General features: G+C 38.3%; 1 protein-coding gene across 3 annotated transcripts in view; it reads right to left on the bottom strand.

Annotated features, from left to right (window-relative positions):
• ATP6AP1 (ATPase H+ transporting accessory protein 1) overlaps positions 1–20,490 on the bottom strand; it is a 48,029-nt gene that overhangs the window by 9,884 nt on the left and 17,655 nt on the right. For all 3 annotated transcript variants that reach the window (XM_085523238.1, XM_015853014.3, XM_015853022.3), the window contains exons 6-7: positions 20,062–20,147; positions 589–830 (exon numbers count right to left, since the gene is read on the bottom strand). In XM_085523238.1, the coding sequence (XP_085379364.1) occupies positions 589–809 (221 nt within the window). In that variant the 5' untranslated portion in view covers positions 810–830; positions 20,062–20,147. The remainder of the gene's footprint in view (positions 1–588; positions 831–20,061; positions 20,148–20,490) is intronic.

The following is a 20,490-nucleotide window of genomic DNA, read 5'->3' as shown; positions in this document are numbered from 1 at the left end:
AATGTTAGAGTAGTCAGCTTTAATTAAATCACTGTGACATTTCAATCAGAAGGAATATTCTAAATCAATAGGCAATTACAAAAGTCATGTAGAAAAGGTTCACAGTACAAAAAGCACACAGAAAAATATGACAAAATATTTCTATAGCCTTTTTTCTTTTTAACCCAGAGCAGGTGCTTCAAAACAAATGAAAGCAGAGATCATGTTTCATTAATGTATTTCCAACTGAAGTATCACCTACCAAATGGCAATACGGCACTTCAAGGGAATTTTACAATGAAACAATCATCTCGTTAATGCTAGTGGAGATCTCTGTGATGGCAAGATCAGGCACAGAGAAACCCATTTGGACCAAACATAAACAAGAAAGCAACTAAATAATGCAGAAGGAAAAAACAGTAAATATAGATGTAGCATCAGAAAAACTGCTGTGTCTTGATTCAATCTTCTTCTTTCAAGAATATTGAATTTAGTGTTTTTTATTTGGTATGCTTCAGTAGAAGAAAATTAAGTTTCTATTCTTTCCATTTAGCTGCTAGCTTCCAGAACAAAATGCATGTGAAATTTAAAGTCTCTTGTTCTACTCACGTTGCGTTGGTGTCTGAGCACGTAGAGGAAGAAATATCCACACTCCGCGTAGTAAACGTCGCATTTGTCAATTCTATTAAAACTGAATCATTGGCAACAAGGCTGAAATTACTAGCATAGAAAAGGATGCATGTATTATTTCCTGTGGTCACACTCAGAGGTGGATATGATAAACCGTCTTCTTCTTCAGTAGCCATTAGCTGTCGTCTTAATTTCCACATCACATCAGTTTTCCTAGATACCTGGAACAACAGCACATTAACACTTCGTAACCTTTGAGAGAGATGTCAGCTGAACACAGATCTTAACCACTCTGTCCCATGAACCTCCATCCTTAAATCTGCAGCTAAACTTAATATTTATAATTATCTGCCTTTTTAATGGGCAGAATGGTGGCTAACTGGGTGATATTAACTTTGATTCCCTTGTCAGGTGAGTAAAACGAGTACCACTTATATGACACATGTGAATATAAAACTACACTAGAGGCACCTTAAGATGGCAGCATCCATTTCTGTTAACATGTAAATGTATATAGTTAGATTGCAGAATAATGTAGTGAAATAATTTAATCTCTTCTCTGATAATATCACAAGAAAATTTCAACTTAACAGTTCAGTGACCATGCTCCTTGATAACAGTAACAGTTTTCACACTCTTCATTCTAATAAGCAGGAAAAAAGGCTACTAAGCTGCATCAGTTCTGTATTTAGGCTCTTCTGATGGCTTCTGGAAGATCTGTGCTCAGTTGGATGAGAAGGAAAAGTTTTATATGAGACTTCACTACAGATACATTTGCTTTAAGGAAGCTTCCAGGAATTCCTTTAATTGGTGCCTTCTTGCAAATGTGCCCAGGGCATCTTTTTTAAATACAGCCTCACTGATACCAGTAGTAAAAGCTATCTGGCTGTACTGGATAAAAACTTTATCCTTTTGTTCATGTCTTCACTTCTTACTCATACCTGTACTATGCCATTTATTTCTAACACGTGCATCAGCTTTACAACTTGATATCCTACAAGTGGCCTCTGCCCTTGGATATCTTTAGAATGTAAGAAATGAGAAGTGTCACAGGAGTTACCAGAAGTGTAATTATGTTGATCTACTGCCTGAAACCATATCTAACAAGTTTAAAGATAGGTAAGGACTTTTTTTTTCCCAGTATGGAAGAGATGTTATAATATGACTTTATAACCTGATTGTGGAGAGGAGCACCCAAAGGATTTTGTCACATTACCTGTTGCCCTCTAAACACTGTGGGACATCTGTTATTTACAGTGTGTCTTTGCAGATAACTATCTCATTCTAGGAACAATACAGAATGGGTAGAGTAAAAAACCTTTAGCTAAACACTCAAATGAAGATTGCAATCTTCCTCTCCCATACATGCATACTTTATGAATTTCTTTTTAATGCAGAGTAGTGCCTTTTCAAATACATCAGAACATGCATTATTTTAAATGAATACCATTTCCTTTAAAAGAAGAGTGCACAACAAAAGAAAATATTCAACTTTTGATATAAAACTTTTAATCTTCCCTTAGGCTCTCCTGAAATGTAATCATTTTATTTCAAACTGAGAGGAAGAGCTGAAGTCTAAATTATATCCTGTCTAACAATTGACTTCACTATGTGGGCCCCGCATATCATCTAAAGAGGGCTTTAAAAACCACCTGCTAATAGCTGAAAACAATGCTGCATTGGAGACTGAGATTGGGCTGAGTTTGGGGATTAGTTTAAAGTATCTTAAAATAAAAAGAAAGCCATTAGGATATCATCATGAGACTGCAGCTTTACTTCTATTGCTCTGCTGCCAGTACTTTGTCATGAAGCTTTCACATAAAGATTCCCTTTGGTCTCAGAAAAAGCATATAAACTAGAAGAGCATTTACCTGTAAACTAGGGGTGTCGGGGACTAAGAAATCCATTCGTTTTCCCTGACTACACCTGTTTTAACCAATTTACCCACGCTGAAGAAGCGAGGCAATACAGCTTGCCAGGCACATTTCTAAAAGTGGGCTTTGTTTCAGTCATACCTGTAACTGAAAATAGAGAAAGTCTTGGATTGAGCAGGCCAGTAAGTCCTTATGTACACTGCTATTGGCAGTACATTGGCTGCAGTGACTGCAAGTCACTGTCTTGTTTGTCTGGATTTATCAGTGGCATTTCTTTCTTCAGATTGGCAGTGAACAATCACAAGACAAGATCAAACAAGATACAGGGGAAAGAAAAAGTGTAACTGACATTGTCTTAGATCTCAATTGCATGCTATGGTTTCTAACTCAACCTACAGTGGAAGCTTGGACAAGATTCTTGCCTTTGATCTGGCTTGCAATCATCTCTTGCAAAGGAGCAAGCTAGCCAATCTGGCTACAGTTTGATGCACAAACACACTGATCTCTTTTCAAAGCAAAAAGATCCAAAATTATTCACTTGTTCTGCTGTCATTGCTGGCTTATTGCTGGCTGTTCCAAAACAGAACAAGAGAAAAGATTTGGGGCCATTTTATATATCTGAAAATACAAACATGTAGAAACTGAATGGTTTCAAAAACATGTTAAAAAACAAAAACAAAAAACAAACACATAAAATACTGGGAAATAAAATTTAATTGGCTGAAATTATGAATGGTAATGAACCATAAAACAGGCTACATTTTGCACTAGTTTTTGAAAGCCAGATTTTTGGATAACAGTTCAACAGATGGTTATGCCTTTTTTTTCAGTCTTGTACTTCTTTGCTTGTTACTGGCTATGTTTAAGTGTGAACATCAGTAAGAATACAAATAGCATCCTGACGGTGTCCACTGCTCCTTTTCATCTCTAACATTATAGGTCCATAACCTCATCTCTGAGGAGCTGTTGCTCTTGTTGTAACAATTACAGGAAATGAAAGGTCATTCTATAGTTTCAGGGAAGAGAAGGAATGGGGAATAAGGTTACATTTCACTTTTTGGGTTGTGCCCCAGTCCTTGCCCCCATACTGGTACTGTGATCTGTGATGTGTTCTATGTATATATCATGCTTAGATGGCAAATGATTGTTTTTCTCAAAGTGGTTGTAATACAATTAAACCAACTGTTGGAATCACAAAACTACATAAAATCTCAGCTTCCATTAAAAGCAAAACACAATAAAATACAGAAATGCAGTATAAGAACCAGATACTGATGTAATATTTTACTATTAGGTTATCCTGATAAACAAAGAAAATATTAAGGGGCTGTATTTTGAAATGCATTGTGAGAGAGGACATAAAAAAATCCTTTTGGGTCACTTGGAAATGTAAGCCCGAATCATGAGCTCGGTGTGACATCAGAAGAGGGAAGGCACTGCAACCATGTGATCAGAGCACTCCAAAGACAAATACTTGGTAGCTGGAGTACAATTTGCCTCAACAGCTTGAATTACATCTACATGTAATGTACCATCAGCAGACCTCTTGACAGGACCCCAAGCTGAATGCAGAAATGCAATTTTTTAATATGAGGGACCATTACAATGTTTTCTCAAAAGGCATCTTTTTAAAAACAATGCTAGAAAGCTGCTGTATGCTGAATGCTGTGCTGCTGGCCCCAGAACAGAACACATAATGCTGCTTGCTGGGGTCTTGCATATCAGAGGTCACTCAGTGTTCATGTTTCAGCCAAGAATAAGCATGTTTCCCCTCCTATTCCTGAAACCTCCACTTTCCTTTTGTTCATGTGAAAAAGGTCAGTTTCTTATGTTATTTTAAACTGATGTAACATCACAGCCTCAACACAGACAGCAACACCACCACTAGTCCAGTCCCAGCCCTGCCAATACATCAGTTTGGCTAAAAGATGCTGCAACAAAAATCTGAGCTGTGGGCTCATGGTAATGTAAGTCTGAGAATTCAAGATCACAGTATGTTATTTCCAGAGTCAGGTTTAGAAGAATCATATACAAGGGGAAGTAATGTCTAAGCTCAAACCTATTTTATTGATCCACTGACAGAGGCCTATAGCCTAACAGCACTCTGACCTGTAAAAAAGTAGAATGTCAAGTAGTTACCAGTTATCTCTGGTTCTGAGTTTGTGCTTTTCAAGGTTTTTATGATTTCCATTTTATTGTTGCTGTTGCTTTCCCCCCTCCTCACCTCCCTCCCAAACTATTTTAAAATATCACCTCACTTTTGGTGTTGCCTTTGGCGAACTTTGTGTTCCACTGAAATCTCAAGCTCTCTCTCCTTTTTTTTTTTTTCTCCTAAGCAGACTGGATGTACTTGGATTCATTCTCTGATACACCAGTGTGTTGTGCTGCCATCCAGAGGAAATTTGACAGACTGAAGAAATAGTCTGACTAAAACCTCAGCAAGTTCACTGCAGTGAAGTGCAAATTCTGCACCAGACAAAGAATAACTGAAGGCACCAGGTCACACAGGTAATTGCACAGCTGGAAAGCAGAAAAGAAGCTGGGAGTCAAGGTGGACACCATGCTGAACATGCACCAGCAATGGACCCTTGCCTCAAAGAAGGCCAATGGTATCCTTGGCTGTGTTAGGCAAAGTACCCCCAAAAGGTCTAGAGAGGGGATCTTTCACTTCTAGTGAGCACTGCTAAGGCTCCATGCCTGGAGTGTTGTATCCAGTTCTGCCCTCTCCCCAGTAGAAGTGAGATAAGGAGTTACTGGAAAGAGATGCTGAAGGGACTGGAACAACCCTCCTGTGAAGAAAGACTGAGAGCACTGGGTCTGTTCAGTCTAGAGAAGTCCTGTGGTAATCTCATCAATGTGCATACATACCTGAAGGCAGTGTGCAAAGAGGACAAAGACATTCTCCCCTCTGTGTTGTGCAGTGCCAGGATGAGAGGCAATGGTACAAACACTGAAGGTTCTAACTGCATTTCTGTACCATGTGGGTGATGGAGCACTGGCACAGGTTGCCCAAAGGCTGTGCAGTCTCCTCATTGGAGGTTTTCAAAAGCCACCTGGTCAGTCTGCTCTATGTGTCCCTGATGGAGCAGTGGTTGGAGCAGATGGACCCAGATGTCCCTACCAGCCACAACCATTCTGTGGTTTTGTGTTATTCTGTCCTAAGTCATCTAAAGATGTAGACATAATATCTACTAGATTAGGAGGCATGATGAGGAAGATTTTCATCACAGTGTTCAAAGCTTGGGTTCCTGTACTTCAAAAGTTAGAAGCCCCATATTGTTAAGATGTTATTTCCTATCTACTAAACAAATTGCACATTTTTTCTACTGCTTTTTGCTATTCCTACTGTTTGAATTGGACAAGAAGGCCAATTACCATCCTGGAGTGCACTAAAAAGAAGTGTGTCCAGCAGGTCAAGGGAAGTAATCCTCCCCCTCTACTCTGTCTTGATGAGGCTACATCTGGAGTACTGCATCCAGTTCTGGGCTCCTCAGTTCAAGAAAGACAGGGAAGTTCTAGAGAGAGCCTAGCAGAGGGCAACAAAGATGATAAGGGATCTGAAGCATCTCCTGTATAAGGAGAGGCTGAGACCTGGGGCTATACTGGAGAAGCAAATACTGAGAGTGAATCTGGTAAATGTTTATAAATATCTTAAGTGCGAGAGGCAATTGGATGAGGCCAAAACAAGGAGCAGTGGCTAAAAACCAGAACACAGAAAGCTCCCAACAAATACGAGAAAGAACTTCTTGACAGTGAGGGTAACAAAGCACTGGAACAGGCTGCCCAGAGAGGCTGTGAGGTCTGCATTTATGGAGATATTCTGGACACTTTCCTGTGCAACCTACTGCAGGGAACTTATTTTAGCAGGGATGTAGGACTCAGTCATCTCTAGACATCCCTTCCAACCCCTGAAATTCTGTGATTCTGTGTGAATTAACTTGCCAATACAATGTGTGAACCCTAAGATCCTAAGATCTGTCCATCATCTACACAGACATTTAATCAGAAATAGTACTAAACAAACAAAAAGAACCTCATTCACAGTAGCAAAAAAATCTGAGTAACTTCAAATCCAAATGCAAACTTTGATGGAGTAACAACAGTCTTTCATACTCAGTTGCAAATTATCTCACTTACCTGCAACTACTTTTGACATTCATTCCTTATTACTAAAACTGACTGAGATAACATTTCTGTGCTGCTGCAACTGAACCCAGAGGATGTTTAAACTGCATTTTCCACCAGGAATGTTTGTAGGGTGACATGTTTGTACTCAGAATCTTGTGAACATTTCTAGTAGAGACGCTTAGCTTATCAGGAATTACCAGAAGCTCATTTGAATGAAGCTTTCTTGCTCCTTTAACTATCTCTTTTGAAAGCAGTAGGTTATCACAACTTCAAGGTGGTTTTTCACATTTGAAGTTTCTATTCATACTTAGATCACCTGATATTTTACAACTTGCATATTAATACAGTAAAACTTACATATCTTAAAACTGCACAGATCCCAAGTAATTGCACGTGCTGGTGTTATCAGAAACAAAACTAAGTTTCCAAATTGTTCTTTTCTTCCACATAACGCCTCTTCAATACCAACAGCATAAGGTAAAGCTAACATAGAGTTTTCAACAGAACGGAACAGGCAAAAATGTATACCATGCAGATTTGATAAAATTTAGAGAATTGGTTTAGAAAAACTTATTTCCATGCATACATATGTAAGCCATAGTAAGCACTTGGGATTGAGAGAAGTCCTGACATTATTTTTTTACTTAGACACATTTCCTGTCAACAGTTTTTTTCCTAAATAAAAGCATCAAACTGACCAGAATCACTAGTGCACACAGAACATGCTGCAAGGCAGGTGACATGCTTCTCTTACAACATAGAAAAGTTGTTCTTTGTAAGAGAAACATACTTTAAGAGACTTAATTCAAAATCTATGCATAATTGAACTATGACAATACATGAGGTAAGTATGGACTTGGTTGCCTGTAGTGTTCACATATGTATGTATGTAGAAAGAATTACACGAAGCACAAAGATCCAAGTGCACCATGCAGAAGGCTGGCTTATGGAAGAACAGGATTCAGCACATTAAAATCATACTTTGAAGCAGACAATTCCTTACTCAGAAATCTCATTCTTATCCCAGCTGACTGCATGGATCTTCAGCCGGATCTAGACGTAGAACACAAAGCTGCAGATCTAGTGGCATTTGCAGGAGGAACAAAAGGAGCTTAAGATGGTCATACTTAACAGTGCACAGCAGGAATCATGTTTCCAAAGCCAGTTTAATTAACATTGCTGAAAATGGAACGGGCTCCTCACCAAAAAAGAGGGAAATGAAACTTCTAGAAAATGGCCTGCCTCAAAGATTATACTTTCCCCTTCCCATTTCCAGTTCAGCAGTTGGCAGGAATTCATTAGACCACTAATGCTACCACACTGAAGTGAACTGCATGCCATTTCGCACCTTTGTAAAGCAGCTGTAAGCCTAATCAAGATATCTGAATATAACTGAGTAGCATGTCCTTTTGCTCAGTGGAGTTCTTAGCTTCTTTTTCACATTTTTATTAATATTCTCACAGAGCAGGGGGAAAAAAAAAAAAAAAAAAAAAAGAATGCATAGAAATGAGGTTATTGTGTCAATGGCAATCATTTATCAACAATGATTACTAACACTTTAGTGCCTTGCAGGATATATGACCAAGCTTACTGGTTCATATTATCACCTGATGCCTCCTTCCCCAAGCATGAATGCTTCTATCAGCAACCCAAACAGCTCAGGGACTGTGACCTGCCATTCTGCATCTCAACTCCCAGAATTCTTCACAAAAGTGAAGATATAAGCCTGACTCTAAGAGATAAGGCTCCCTTCTATAATTGATTGCATTGTTATGACATTTTGAGATCTCTGATTAGAAGGGACAGTACAGCCGCAATATAACTACTGAGCTCAGTGGCCTGTGTAAACACAGTCTGTGGTGTTATTCCTTATGCTTATGGCTAGATGTGTTTCTTCACAGGTCTGTCCTTTTGCAGCACTGGGCTCTACGAGATCTCTTGGCTTATGTTTACCAAGCACAGGGCTAGTCTGTGCAATTAAATATAGTGCAGAGGTGAATGAGCTAGAGCCACAGTCAGCCATGGTTCTGGCCAACCATGCACTTACCAGAACCCAGAGCACGGAAAGGTGCTGAGATGCAGCACTTGAGATTACCATTCTACTTAAAGGGCCTTAAAATGAGGCACAGAACATTTTGCGTGTATAGGCTAACAACCATATCCACAAATGCCAGCGTAGTCTCAATTCTTCTGAAGGAAACTGCAGTATTTCCTGTTATTTTATAGCTCCAACTTTTAATTGATTTTTACACTACACTTTTTCAGTTAACTTGTGGAATAAAAGGAACGACTCCACAAAAAAAACTCTTGATTTTAGAAAGTAAAACACTGTATAAAACAGTACGACTCTGTTCTGTGTAGAAGAGAGTATGTAGCACTGAAAAGAGCGGCCATGCTTAGATTCACCACTTATATTTCACTTATGACAACTACCCCAAATATAATGATTCCAGTAAAAACAATGTCCTGGTCATCTACCAAATTCTTAAAACTCATCTGAATCCTTTTAACTAACCAAATTTTTTAATCGTGAATACAAAATTGTGGGTGAAAAAGTACAGACAACTTCTATATAACATAGATTTAATTCTGCAAAGAATCTACCAGATTTATTATTAAAGCAATATTCTGATGCCAATATCCCCGGCTTTAACATTAAATGTTGGGCCTGATTTCAGGCAATTCTGCCATAAAAATAAAAGATGCTGCAGATTTTACATCAGTCTTAGACTGCTAAGGGGAATACCCACTCCATCTAACTGTTTTCCCCACTTTCTTATATCTGTATATAGAATCCAAGTTGCCATGGGAGATGTAAAAAAAGGATGAGGAGTCTCTGCTGCAGGAAGAAGAAAGAGATATGCAATGAATGTTGGACTGAGCGTAGACAGTGGTCTGGTAGGCTATGTCACTGAAAAATGCAGACAGGGTATAATGCTTCACTCCTAGGCCTGGGAGAGTTGCCAGCACTGTTTTTTTCCCCAGTGTAGAGTAGACACAGGAGATTTAGAAACATGAACATCCATAAATACCTCTCTTCCTCCACTTAAAACTTTGATCCCATAGCACTTTGGATGACTAAGCTGCAAAACTGGGAAGCCTGTCATCCTGACTAAAGAGAAAGATGTGGAGAGAATGACAGTAATATATGCTACACTTATTTTTTTACTGAAACTTCGATTAAATTATTTTTTGCTTTAAAATTTATATATTGTTCTTACTACTCCTTGAGTTTGTCTGTAATGAATAGAAGTCTAAACACTGGTTATGTTTCTCAAACGGTCCCTACAAAATACTGTGTTCAATGTGACAATGATATTGCAGCAGCTCCATCTGTTTGTCACAACCCTTTTGGAGAAAGTCAAAACTTGCACTGAAGGAACTTGTGAGGGGAGTCTGGCACTGTCTGTCTAGTTTTGATGAATCAAAAGGCAAAGGCCAATAATTCAAGCAAACTGCACTTTTTTTTTTCTTTTTTTGAACATGGAAGTTGAAACAAGCATTTTTATTTTTTTTTTTAACAGAAAATCAATAAAAAAGTGCTTACTTTCTACTCTGTTTTCTTACACTCACTAATCCACTTAATTTTCCTGACAGTTGCATGAAGCTGGAAGGTGTATGTATAAATGGAAACCACATCAGAAAGCCTAGAAAAAGCTTATCTTAGAACTAACAGCCACACATGTTGGAAGATTAGCACGCTTTCTTTTTTTCTTGAGAAACAAAACATTACAGGTTTGCCTCAAAATAGCTGTATTTCCACCAAGCTTAGTTAATTCACCCAGTTAACACAACTAAGCCTTCATTACCAATCTCACCTTTATAATTTCCTTCATCTCCTGCCAGTTTCCAGCCCATGCAAGCACTGCCAGCAGTTGGTTGTAACTGCCACCTCTGGGGCTGTTAGTTACTGACCCTTGCCATACCTTAATAAACTATGGAAAACTGAACTTTGTAAGGTGAGGTGTATCAGAAAACAAAAGACCAATGCCCTTCCAGCACCACAGAGGGGTTGCTTCAGTGACCCCATGCCTAGTGCTGTTCTTACCCCACAGCCAGGCAATTCAGAGCCTGTCTGGGGATTTGGTTCAATCACCAATTGATGGTGGATGGCAGTTCACACCCTGAGAAGAACTGTGGAGCAGTCAAAAGGCAGATAATTAGGTTCATAAAGAAAGCATATGCTGGGAAGAAGGAAAGAGTTTTCAACAGTGAAAAGGCAAAGTAGGATCTAATATTCACCTTGCAATAGCTCTGCTCAGTGTAAGGCAAGAAATCCTTCCTATTCTGTTCCAGGATTTTGTCAGTGTTTCATTTGAAAGCCCCAGAGGCAGAGCTATCTTGCTGTTGGAATACCAGGGGTTTAACTTACATGCTGTACCGCACTAAAACACAGGACGCTGCTGCTTATGAATCATTAAATATCTATCTGTGAAATGACTCAATCATTTGACTTAAAACAGAAATCCCATCAGAGAAGAACAGCTGCAATGTGGCTACAAGTGTAAACACTGAGGTTTTAGAAAAATGACAAGGACGGAACAAAACACGCCATGTAATATTAAATCTGATGTCAGGTACCACTTTACAATAAGGCTTCCATTAACAAATTAAAAAAGATGCCTATGGCATTTTGGCAGGAAAAGTATGGGCTCCTTGTCTCTTTTTTGTTTGTTTTCCAAGTTTGACAACTTTCTAAGCCAAAATGGTAGCAAGAAAAATATCGTTTATTATCTGACTGAAATTCTATTGAATCCAAAGCTGTCAACTACAAGGCACAGCTAGTATGGTCCTCAGAAAGGAAAAACTTCTACTACACAAGCGTTTCTGTAACAGGCAGTACTTTATTACCGACCTGGTCTAATTCTTACCTTTGTCTGCTAAAGCTCTAATGTGCAATTTTTGTGAATAAAGGCTTGCATGCAATTCCAGGCTAATAGATTTTTATGGAAAAGCCTGTAATATTTAATAAAAGTAACTTTTAGAGAGAGCATTTCAGTAGAGCTATCCATCAAAAGGAAGGACATATTTCTCTGCTAATGTCATAAAAACATTTCATTATTAATTATCATGTCCTGCTCTAATTTTAGAGGTGTGCATGCTGAACTTAAGAAGTAATGGCTGCACATGTACAATGGTTATGCTTGAGTAATGATGACCTCTCCTTCTACCTGCTTCTAATGGCAGAAAGTCATTAGCTGATGGCTTTGGATCAAATCTAATACTTCAGACAGGGTAAGAGAGAAAACACAACTGTTACGTGCACAAAAATGGCAGATCTAGAACTGCTCCACAAAATGTCTCCATACCAAAAAAACACTGAATTTTTAAAGTTGTAATATTCTGTTGCACTACATAAACTGAACATATTATCTTCTAAAATGAAGGGAAAGACGAAATACAATATGCCAGAGGAAATGAAAACGAAACAGTTCAAATTTCTTCTAATTAGTTATAACCATGTTACAGATTGGATGCACTAAAACTCAGGGGTTTGTTAAACTGCTTCTAACCATTACATCACAGACAGTTCCCAGAGATATCAGGGATACCTGCATTTCACTAATTGCTGGCAAATTTTTGTCATGTGCTGGTAAAGGTTGCCTTCATCCATCTAACAGCTCTCTTTAGCACAGACAAGAGGCCACACTAGAAATCAAACGATGCAGGGTATAAAAGCTTTCGCTGTAGTTTTCTACAGAGGAAGGGAATATGGGAAGTGCTGTAGGTTGGTGTTTCAACCACATGCATGAGTGTTCTTGTCCCACAGCACAGAACTCTTTGCTCTTCAGACCCAGGAGAGGTCAGGGTGGAGACACCAACACTACAATTCTCTGGGTGGATGGGACTGGATTCCCACTTCTAATCTCCCACTTCCTCAAAATGGGAATGTATGTTTACTTCTGAAGATCATGCCTGTGAACCTCAATGTCCAGAGAAAGTGGGAATGTAAATTTCTTTTTGATCAGAATACAGAATCACAGAATGACCCGGGTTGGAAGGGACCTTAAGGATCATGAAGTTCCAACACCCCTGCCTGGCAGGGCCACCAAACTTCCACGTTTACTAGATCAGGTTGCCCAGGGCCCCATCCAACCTGGCCTTGAACACCTCCAGGGACAGGGCATCCACAACCTCCCCGGGCAGCCTGTTCCAGGACCTCACCACTCTCCTAGTAAAGAACATCCCCCTAACAAACTTCCTTTTGATCAGTAAGAGCAATGAACAGGGAAGGAATTCCAGAGCCCCAGAAGCAACTTACAAATCTTTACCAAGGCAGGGATAAATCTTGAAAATCCAACCTGTTCTACTACAGTGAAGTAGGGAAAACTGCAGAGTTCAGGGTGAAACCTACCTGATTTCCAGCTGACATGATTGTTTCCTATTATAGACTTTCCAGTTGCCAACAGAACAATGATTTATATGCAGCTGCTGTGTTTTGATGTGGCAATTCTACACCAGCCCCACAGACAAGCATAAGAAGGAAAGTCTGTACACTTCCTTTTGCAGAGCTTTTTTTAGTCTGTTGGTGCCTCTTCTGGCTAGTTAAATACGTTACGTATTACCTTTTACATTCCTATTACAGAGAAATGCTATGTCAGTATCCCAACCTGCCATCACCAGGTAAAGACACAAAACCAGACACAGTCTGTGAGATCAAAGTTCGACCAACCTCCCTTCCAGTGCTACTGATCATAACTGGACGATGAAGAATAAGAAAAAGGTGCATAAAAACAATTGTCTGAGGATACCCTCCTTGATTCCCTACATCTTGGAATAATGACTTTCAGAGTTGAAAGCTCTTTTTATCTATTGTAGTTTCTGTGGAAATAAATAGGAGGCATTACTTTCAGAGCGACCTACGTACTTTTGTCATCCAAAGATATGTAGTGTGATAATCAGTTTATTTTGTTTCTTCTAAGAAATGTGATGCTCCTGAATTCCCGATTGCAGCCTGTAAGTTCTGATCATCATCAGTAGAAGCCAGAGATAGTTAATAATTATTTCCTGTTTAACTTCTCCATGTTACTGGTGTTTTTATTTATCATTTCCCCTTGAGCTGCTACTTTTTCTAGATGAAATATTTATGTCTTGTACTGATTTCTAATGTATCCCTTTGGAGATGGGGTAGCCAGAACTGCACACATTATGTCACTCACAGACTTGCACTCACCAAGGACTTATATAGTGAAATAAATGATGCTTGCTGCTTTACTCTCTTCCGTTCCAAATAATTCCTAATTTTCTGCTTGCTATTCTTCTCACTTCTAAGCATTGTGATGTTCCAATAGATGTGCCCAAAGTCACACCATAATCTCCTCTAAGTAACAGCAGCCTCTGACCACAGTGCAACATGCACATTTAAGGTTTTCCTCATGTGTGTTACTATCCAGTACACTGGATTCCATCAGTCATTTTATCATCCAGTAACACAGTGCTGCGAGTTGTTTCTCTGACTCGTCACTACATCGGCAAACTGCAGTGCCTTCAGATTCTCCCCCCACTTCCATACTGATAGACACTACAGGAAATCCTAGAATATTTATCCTTCTCTCCTTGAATTCAAACTTTAAAAAGCAGTTCTTTGCCAATCTGTCATTCCAAAAACATATCTATCTTGGTATTTTCCACAATATTTTAATATGCTGCCAAAATGCTGTATCAATATGGTTGCTTGCAATTATGTATTCCATATATCTTACTTTATTTTAGTCTTAGTCTTAATTTTTATCTGAATAATCATTTTGATCACCTCTAGCTGTAGATTAATGTATTTTTACGAGTTTTCTTGGTAGTTCTTAGATATCTACCTTTTACCAGTTTCTGGCTTTTCCTTTTCAAACACCCCAGTTTTCTTGGTCCTTAATTTCAAATGCCCTAAAGATTTCTAATATTGTTTCCATAGAATCTGCCTATACCCCAAAAGTTAGAAACTGAAAAGAAAAAAGACTGCTGTCATCAGATAAGAATAATAGGTTGGTTCTGTGTTGCCTTTCATTTCTCAGGGAAGTCAATGTACATATATATATATACACGTACATATACATTTATATATATGTATATACATAAACATAAGAATAAACTGGAAACAAAGTTTGCAAAGTATGTTTAAAATAAGTGATTCTTAATGCCAGTGTCTAGAAAAGAGTAGCACAAAGCCTAGGGTTAAAGGTAAAACACTACCTTGCCTTTCCCCACTAACAAGTGGAACGAATTATACAGAATTGCTGGCTAGCATTTTTCTCATCCCTAGCATTGAATTTCCACACTAATCTGACTAAATGTTTTCTTCTTTTTTTTTGCTCTAGAGCAACACATAACTGGCTTCAACCTGCCTTAAGCAGTTCTTCTGTAATTATTTAAAAAGACTCTACCTCATCTAAGTCAAAAAAGAACTGAGTTAGCTAGGAAATAATTAAGTGCATATTCTTCATCTACAAGTTAAAGTTTATTTTTTATTATAATAGAATTATAAAAAGAGGGAGAAGACCTAAGGATGAAGAATTCATGTGTTTCTTCTTTCATGTTGGAAGCCCTGATGCTTTATTAAACCATGTCAATCTATAATTGCTCTTTCAAATGTGAAAAATACAAGAGTAAATGATTAAGGGTCTTCCCCTATTTAATGATGCATGAGGGCATCTACCTTACAACCCCAACTTCAATAAGTGGCATTATAATCACTTTTATAACATTTGGTTCATAGAAAAATTCCCATTAAAATGTTTCATTATATTTAACAATTTCAAGCATTTCATTAATCAGAAGCTGTGAAGTCAGTGGGGTTGCAGTGTTTAGTCTCCTCAGCATGGTGAACAAGAGAGGAGCTGCATGCCAGTAGAAGATGCAGCACTGCAAAATGCAATTGAAAAAGTAGTAGGTATAAAGCAGAAACAAAGAAAATAAAACCACAGATACTTGCCAAGGAAGATGAAACCTTTTCCAACTCTTTTTAAATCGAGGCTAATTTCTGTATCACCTGAGGATTCACACCTGTGTGCCCCGGTGGCGCAGTGGTAGCAATGCCACGTTGCAACACTGGGGCCCGGAGTTCGAATCCCCCTGTGGCGCAAGTGGTAGAAGTGCCGCTCTGCTACACAGAGGCTCGAATCGTGGGGGTTGGACTCGATGATCTCTAAGGTCCCTTCCAACCTACATGAGACTATTATCCATTATTATTATCTATTACCAAGAGACTTTCTGAAGAGTCAACCATTTGTGCTGCCCACATTACTTATGGTTGATCTTGTAGTTCAGACTGCTCATCTCTTTGTGGGACCAAAGAATCAAGAAACTTAGATGCTCCCTAGAGCTGACAGCTGGTACACTGAAGCAGTCAAAAACCCACGGTAGATGAAATTCTCTGAAAATGTGAAGCCAGTAGAGGAGGTTTGAACAGCACTTTACAATGCATCTGTAAAAAGTGGTGTCAACAAAATGAACATCAGCTGGGAAGTAGCCATAAATTCCCTTTTGGCAGTATGCGTTTAGTCAAAATTCAATCCAACTAGGAAATTATAAAACTGTCTTGCAGAAGTTTCAGAAGCAAACTTGTAAAAAACTGACATGGACAGCACAAAGACCTGAAAGATGGGAAACATCATGAGATTCACAATTTGAGGCACACCTGTCTTTCAATCACCACAGTCTTCTAACCATTCCAGTTACAACAGAACAAGTGAAGTCATGTTCACAAACACAAGCCAAAAAAAAATAGATAGCAGTGAGCACACATAGAAGGGGTGACTTTGACCACAGCTCTCCAAAACACTAAAGTTCATACATTCAAGAAGACTCGAAGTAAGCTAAACCTGATTGTAGCCCCTTTATGATATTGGCATGAGGATTCTGTAAGCTTTCATCAGAGAACACCGAAGTAATTTCCTCAGTGATCAAGATTTGGTGGTGACAAACCAGCAGAGATATGCAGCACAGTCTATCAACAAATAGACCAAATCCCAATTTTCCTGTCCTCCAATTCTAAGGGAGTTCAATAACAAGAAAGGACACCCTGCTCCAGCAAGAGACAGCAGTGCATGGCAGTTCAAGCCAGCACATCTTCTTGTCTTGATTCTCCAGATGAGAGCACTCCACCATCCCCAGCAGCTCAGTCTTCACAGAAGCTGAGGAAGAAAGGAAATGCTCCCTCTGGAGGGAAGATGACTTCCTGATGCAAGAATGGAACAGGGACTGTGAAGGAGGATGATTCTCCCAAAGAAACTAAGCTAACAAATGTTTTAAGGAGAAGATGGGTCTTGGGAAGATACTCCTCAAGTCTTGAGACAAGCTTCTGGCTTTTAATGGAAAACGACATTACAGCTATTGCTCAACAAGTGCTGCCTGACTAAACACACCTATGCTGAAATTTGACCTAAGCATGTAGATTGTTGTTATGCTTGTCAGAGACAAAGGGTGCACTTCCTCTCATCCTACAGTAACCACCAATAAGAGGCAAAAGAAATATAGCCTAAAAAGACCATTTCAGTCAGTACTTTGACGATAAAGAGAGCCTTGGTTGATGACATTTACATTTCACTTGCCCAGAATTAGATGACACAAACCGGTCTCTCAATGCCAGCCCAACTCAGCCAGACCTCAAGGGCAAAGCATCTGAGAAGGGTCATAAGAAGTGGCTCTTGCCTTGTTGGAGGAAGGCAGCTCAGTTATACCACAGCAACTGAATAGTGAAACTATTCCATGTTTCAAACAGACTCTGTTTCACGGTCTAAATTCTGTCTCCCAGCTTCAAGTTCTGAAACTGGAACAGAACAGGAGGAACCAGGTGGAATAAATCTCCTTCATACACTGGGGTTATTAACTGATAACCATGATGGCCTAAAGGGATCTGTGGTTATATTGAGTAAACTGAACAGCACTTCTCATCAAATCAGAACAGGAACTTAGTCATAGGAGTATTTTGCTTCCTGTCTCATTAATTTACTTTCTGCAAAGCCAATACCAATCTGCAATCTTTTCCAACATATGCATTTTTTACATTTATTTTTCTTTGCTAGAGGCAATGGAAGAATGAATGAACAAAACAAGAAGGTGCTATGAAACCAGTAACTGTCCAGCAGCAGAGGTATAGCTGTCAAGACAGAAATATCTAACAAGCCCAGAGTTTGGAAGCTTCATTGCATAAAATTAATTTAATCCATCAGAATGAGATCTTTTTTTTTTCCTTCATTCTTGAGAATATCATGTTTAAAGCTCATTTTCCACATCAGCAGGAAAAGAAAAAGCCCACTTAGCAAATGCAAATCTTTCACAGGAAATGATTGGTATTGATTTTCAAATGTAATGAGTAATGTGAAATCTCTTCCCACACAATGAAATCCTTTTACTTCTCACACTGAGTTTTAGGTTATCACTTGGGAGAGACCCTGTAACTCCTAGATCATTGAATATGGTGCCTACAGTTTAAGCGGAGGGAATCAGTCCTCTAAATTATGGATGCAAAACAATTCACATCTTCCACAGTTCAAGTACACTAAAGATATGTAATACATACTAAGAAGAGGTTACATGCAAATGCAGACAGATGAACCCTGAAAGGCACTTACCATTTTGACTCTCCTAGCCCTGTACAGAAGTTGATAACCCTGAATGCACTGCAATAACTTAAAGTAATTGTGTAAAAAGTGCTTCCAATAGTTTTATATGGTATTAAATTCACAGAATTAAGAAAAGTTTAAATTGCTTACTTTTTAAAATGTAGAACATCTAAAATGCATCACTTTAACTATTTAAAAGTGCTTCAGATGCTCAAACTAAGTCACTTTAATTTAAGAAGTCTTTTGATATCTGCAGTTTTAAAATTCAACAAACTTTTACAATTACTCTAAAAATTCCTTCTCTTGATACCAATTCTTTCATTATTAAAAATATTCTTCATTCTAATTGTTCTGAATGCAGTTTTCAGCTAAGAATGCCCATTGCCCCTTTGATTTCAAGAGTCAAGAGACATAATAACTGAGTAATTTTTGTTATATCTTCATTAAAAGAAAAAAAATGGAGTATTTGAAAAAAAAAAAAAAAAGGGAAAAAAAAAAAAAAAAGAAGAAGAAAAAAAATAGAGATTGTAAGTCCTGAACTCCTACCCTCTCCTATCCACAAGAAATGCACATCACAAGAGTATCAGCGTGAGCTTCCACATGCTGCTCTGATTCTGTGTGTTCTAACCCAGGTCTTGAAAACTAAGCGAAGTTTACAGAATGGATGACTGAAGAAAGTTCTGTTTTTCTTCAGTAGCATTAGCCTTTTGCCTGCAGTCTGAAGGGACTATTCTGACTATCTAGCTGGAGGTTCAATTTGCTACTTCCTTGTAGTTTATATGCTACTTTGTATGCAATATGCTACTTCCTCAATTTATTTCTGATCAAACCCAGGACACCTTTGAGAAACCCGTTCAATTTTGGCTTTAAAAAAAAAAAAAAGCATTTATGAAGTGCAGTTAAGTTCCCACTTACTCTTCTTTCGGGTAGGCTAAACAAACTTCAGTCCCATTTTAAGCAGGTTTTCTAGGTATTCTTGGGCTACAGACAATTCACTGTGTTTGTAGTGTTCCCTCCTGAAAACCCTCCAGCTTCTCAAGATGCTGCCTGCAGGGCTCACTGGAGATTTAGACAATCTCAGTCATTACTCCTGTTCCCAAACCCAAGAAAATTATAACTTCTGTATTTTAGATTGACATTACCCTGAGATTGAATTAAAATAAAACTAAACTAGGCATTGTATTAGCAGCTCAGCTGTATTATCCACTGCATCAGATAATTTTCATTCAAAGTGGCTACTTTATGGGATACAGCACATCCCTCCTATGCCTCTCTTGAGAGGGAACTGCATTCTGTTTTCCTCGAGTCATTTAATTACATTACAATGTAGTTATTGATTCATGACAACCTGTATGTCACACAAAACAGACACCATTAAGTAAATATTCTGCACTGCTACTTACTGTTAATGTGACACATCGATCTGTACATGATGTTTTGACTATCAGCAATGGTGGTGGAAACTTGTGCTCCAGATGTAAATACTAAATATTGACTAAAGGGAATTAAACCAGTTACTTTAAAAATAACTAAATTATCAGCCTTCAGTTTATTAAATATGTTCCATCTTTACTGACCTGAAAAAGCCTAATAATGTTACACATAAAGCTTACTATAAAAAAACTATTATAAGAAAACTATTAAACATTATAGTCATTAAAAGTAAGTTCTAAGGACAACTAAAGACATAGCAAACATACAGTCTCCTAGATTTTAGTAGTTTTGTGATACAGCTATTGCTTCTGAAAACCCACACAGTCATTTCTGGTCAAAACCTCATGTAATACAGATTGCTTGCATGTGTAATCTTGAAAATCAGCTACAGCATTCTTCTGTAAGCATTAAGTTGTTAGATGACAACCATTTGGCAGTTCTAGGCACTGAAGATTACTCACCCTTGAAGGTCTCACTGCAGTATAAATTACTGAAAAATGAACCCCTCGCTCCTGCAGATCCCTGGTCAGTCTTCCAATTATTTTGTCTATAAATAGAAACATGTATAATTTAACAAATGCTGTATGCTGAGGAAGCCATAATCCTACAGTAGCCAGCAAAGTAATGAGAAAGATGCTTAAGCTTATTTAGTTTATTTATGCAGTTTAGTTGCTGGTACCATTCATATGTCAGTAGGTACAAATGGGATAAGACGTGTTCAGTGTCCTGAAAATTGAACAATTCAGTGAGACGATACAAAAACAAATGTGCTAAAAGCTGTACAGAAAAAAAAAAAAAAAAAAAAAAAGATAGTTTTGAAGCTGACAAGTAAATACAAGAAAAATAATACCTGAAACACAGAAGTCTGAGAAATTCAATGCAAGAGAAGA

This window comes from Coturnix japonica, chromosome 1 (genome assembly GCF_054131305.1).
Source record: "Coturnix japonica strain WE chromosome 1, WE-NBRP24, whole genome shotgun sequence".
In the NCBI taxonomy this organism is placed as follows: domain Eukaryota; kingdom Metazoa; phylum Chordata; class Aves; order Galliformes; family Phasianidae; genus Coturnix; species Coturnix japonica.
This window is presented reverse-complemented; position numbering and strand designations above follow the sequence as displayed.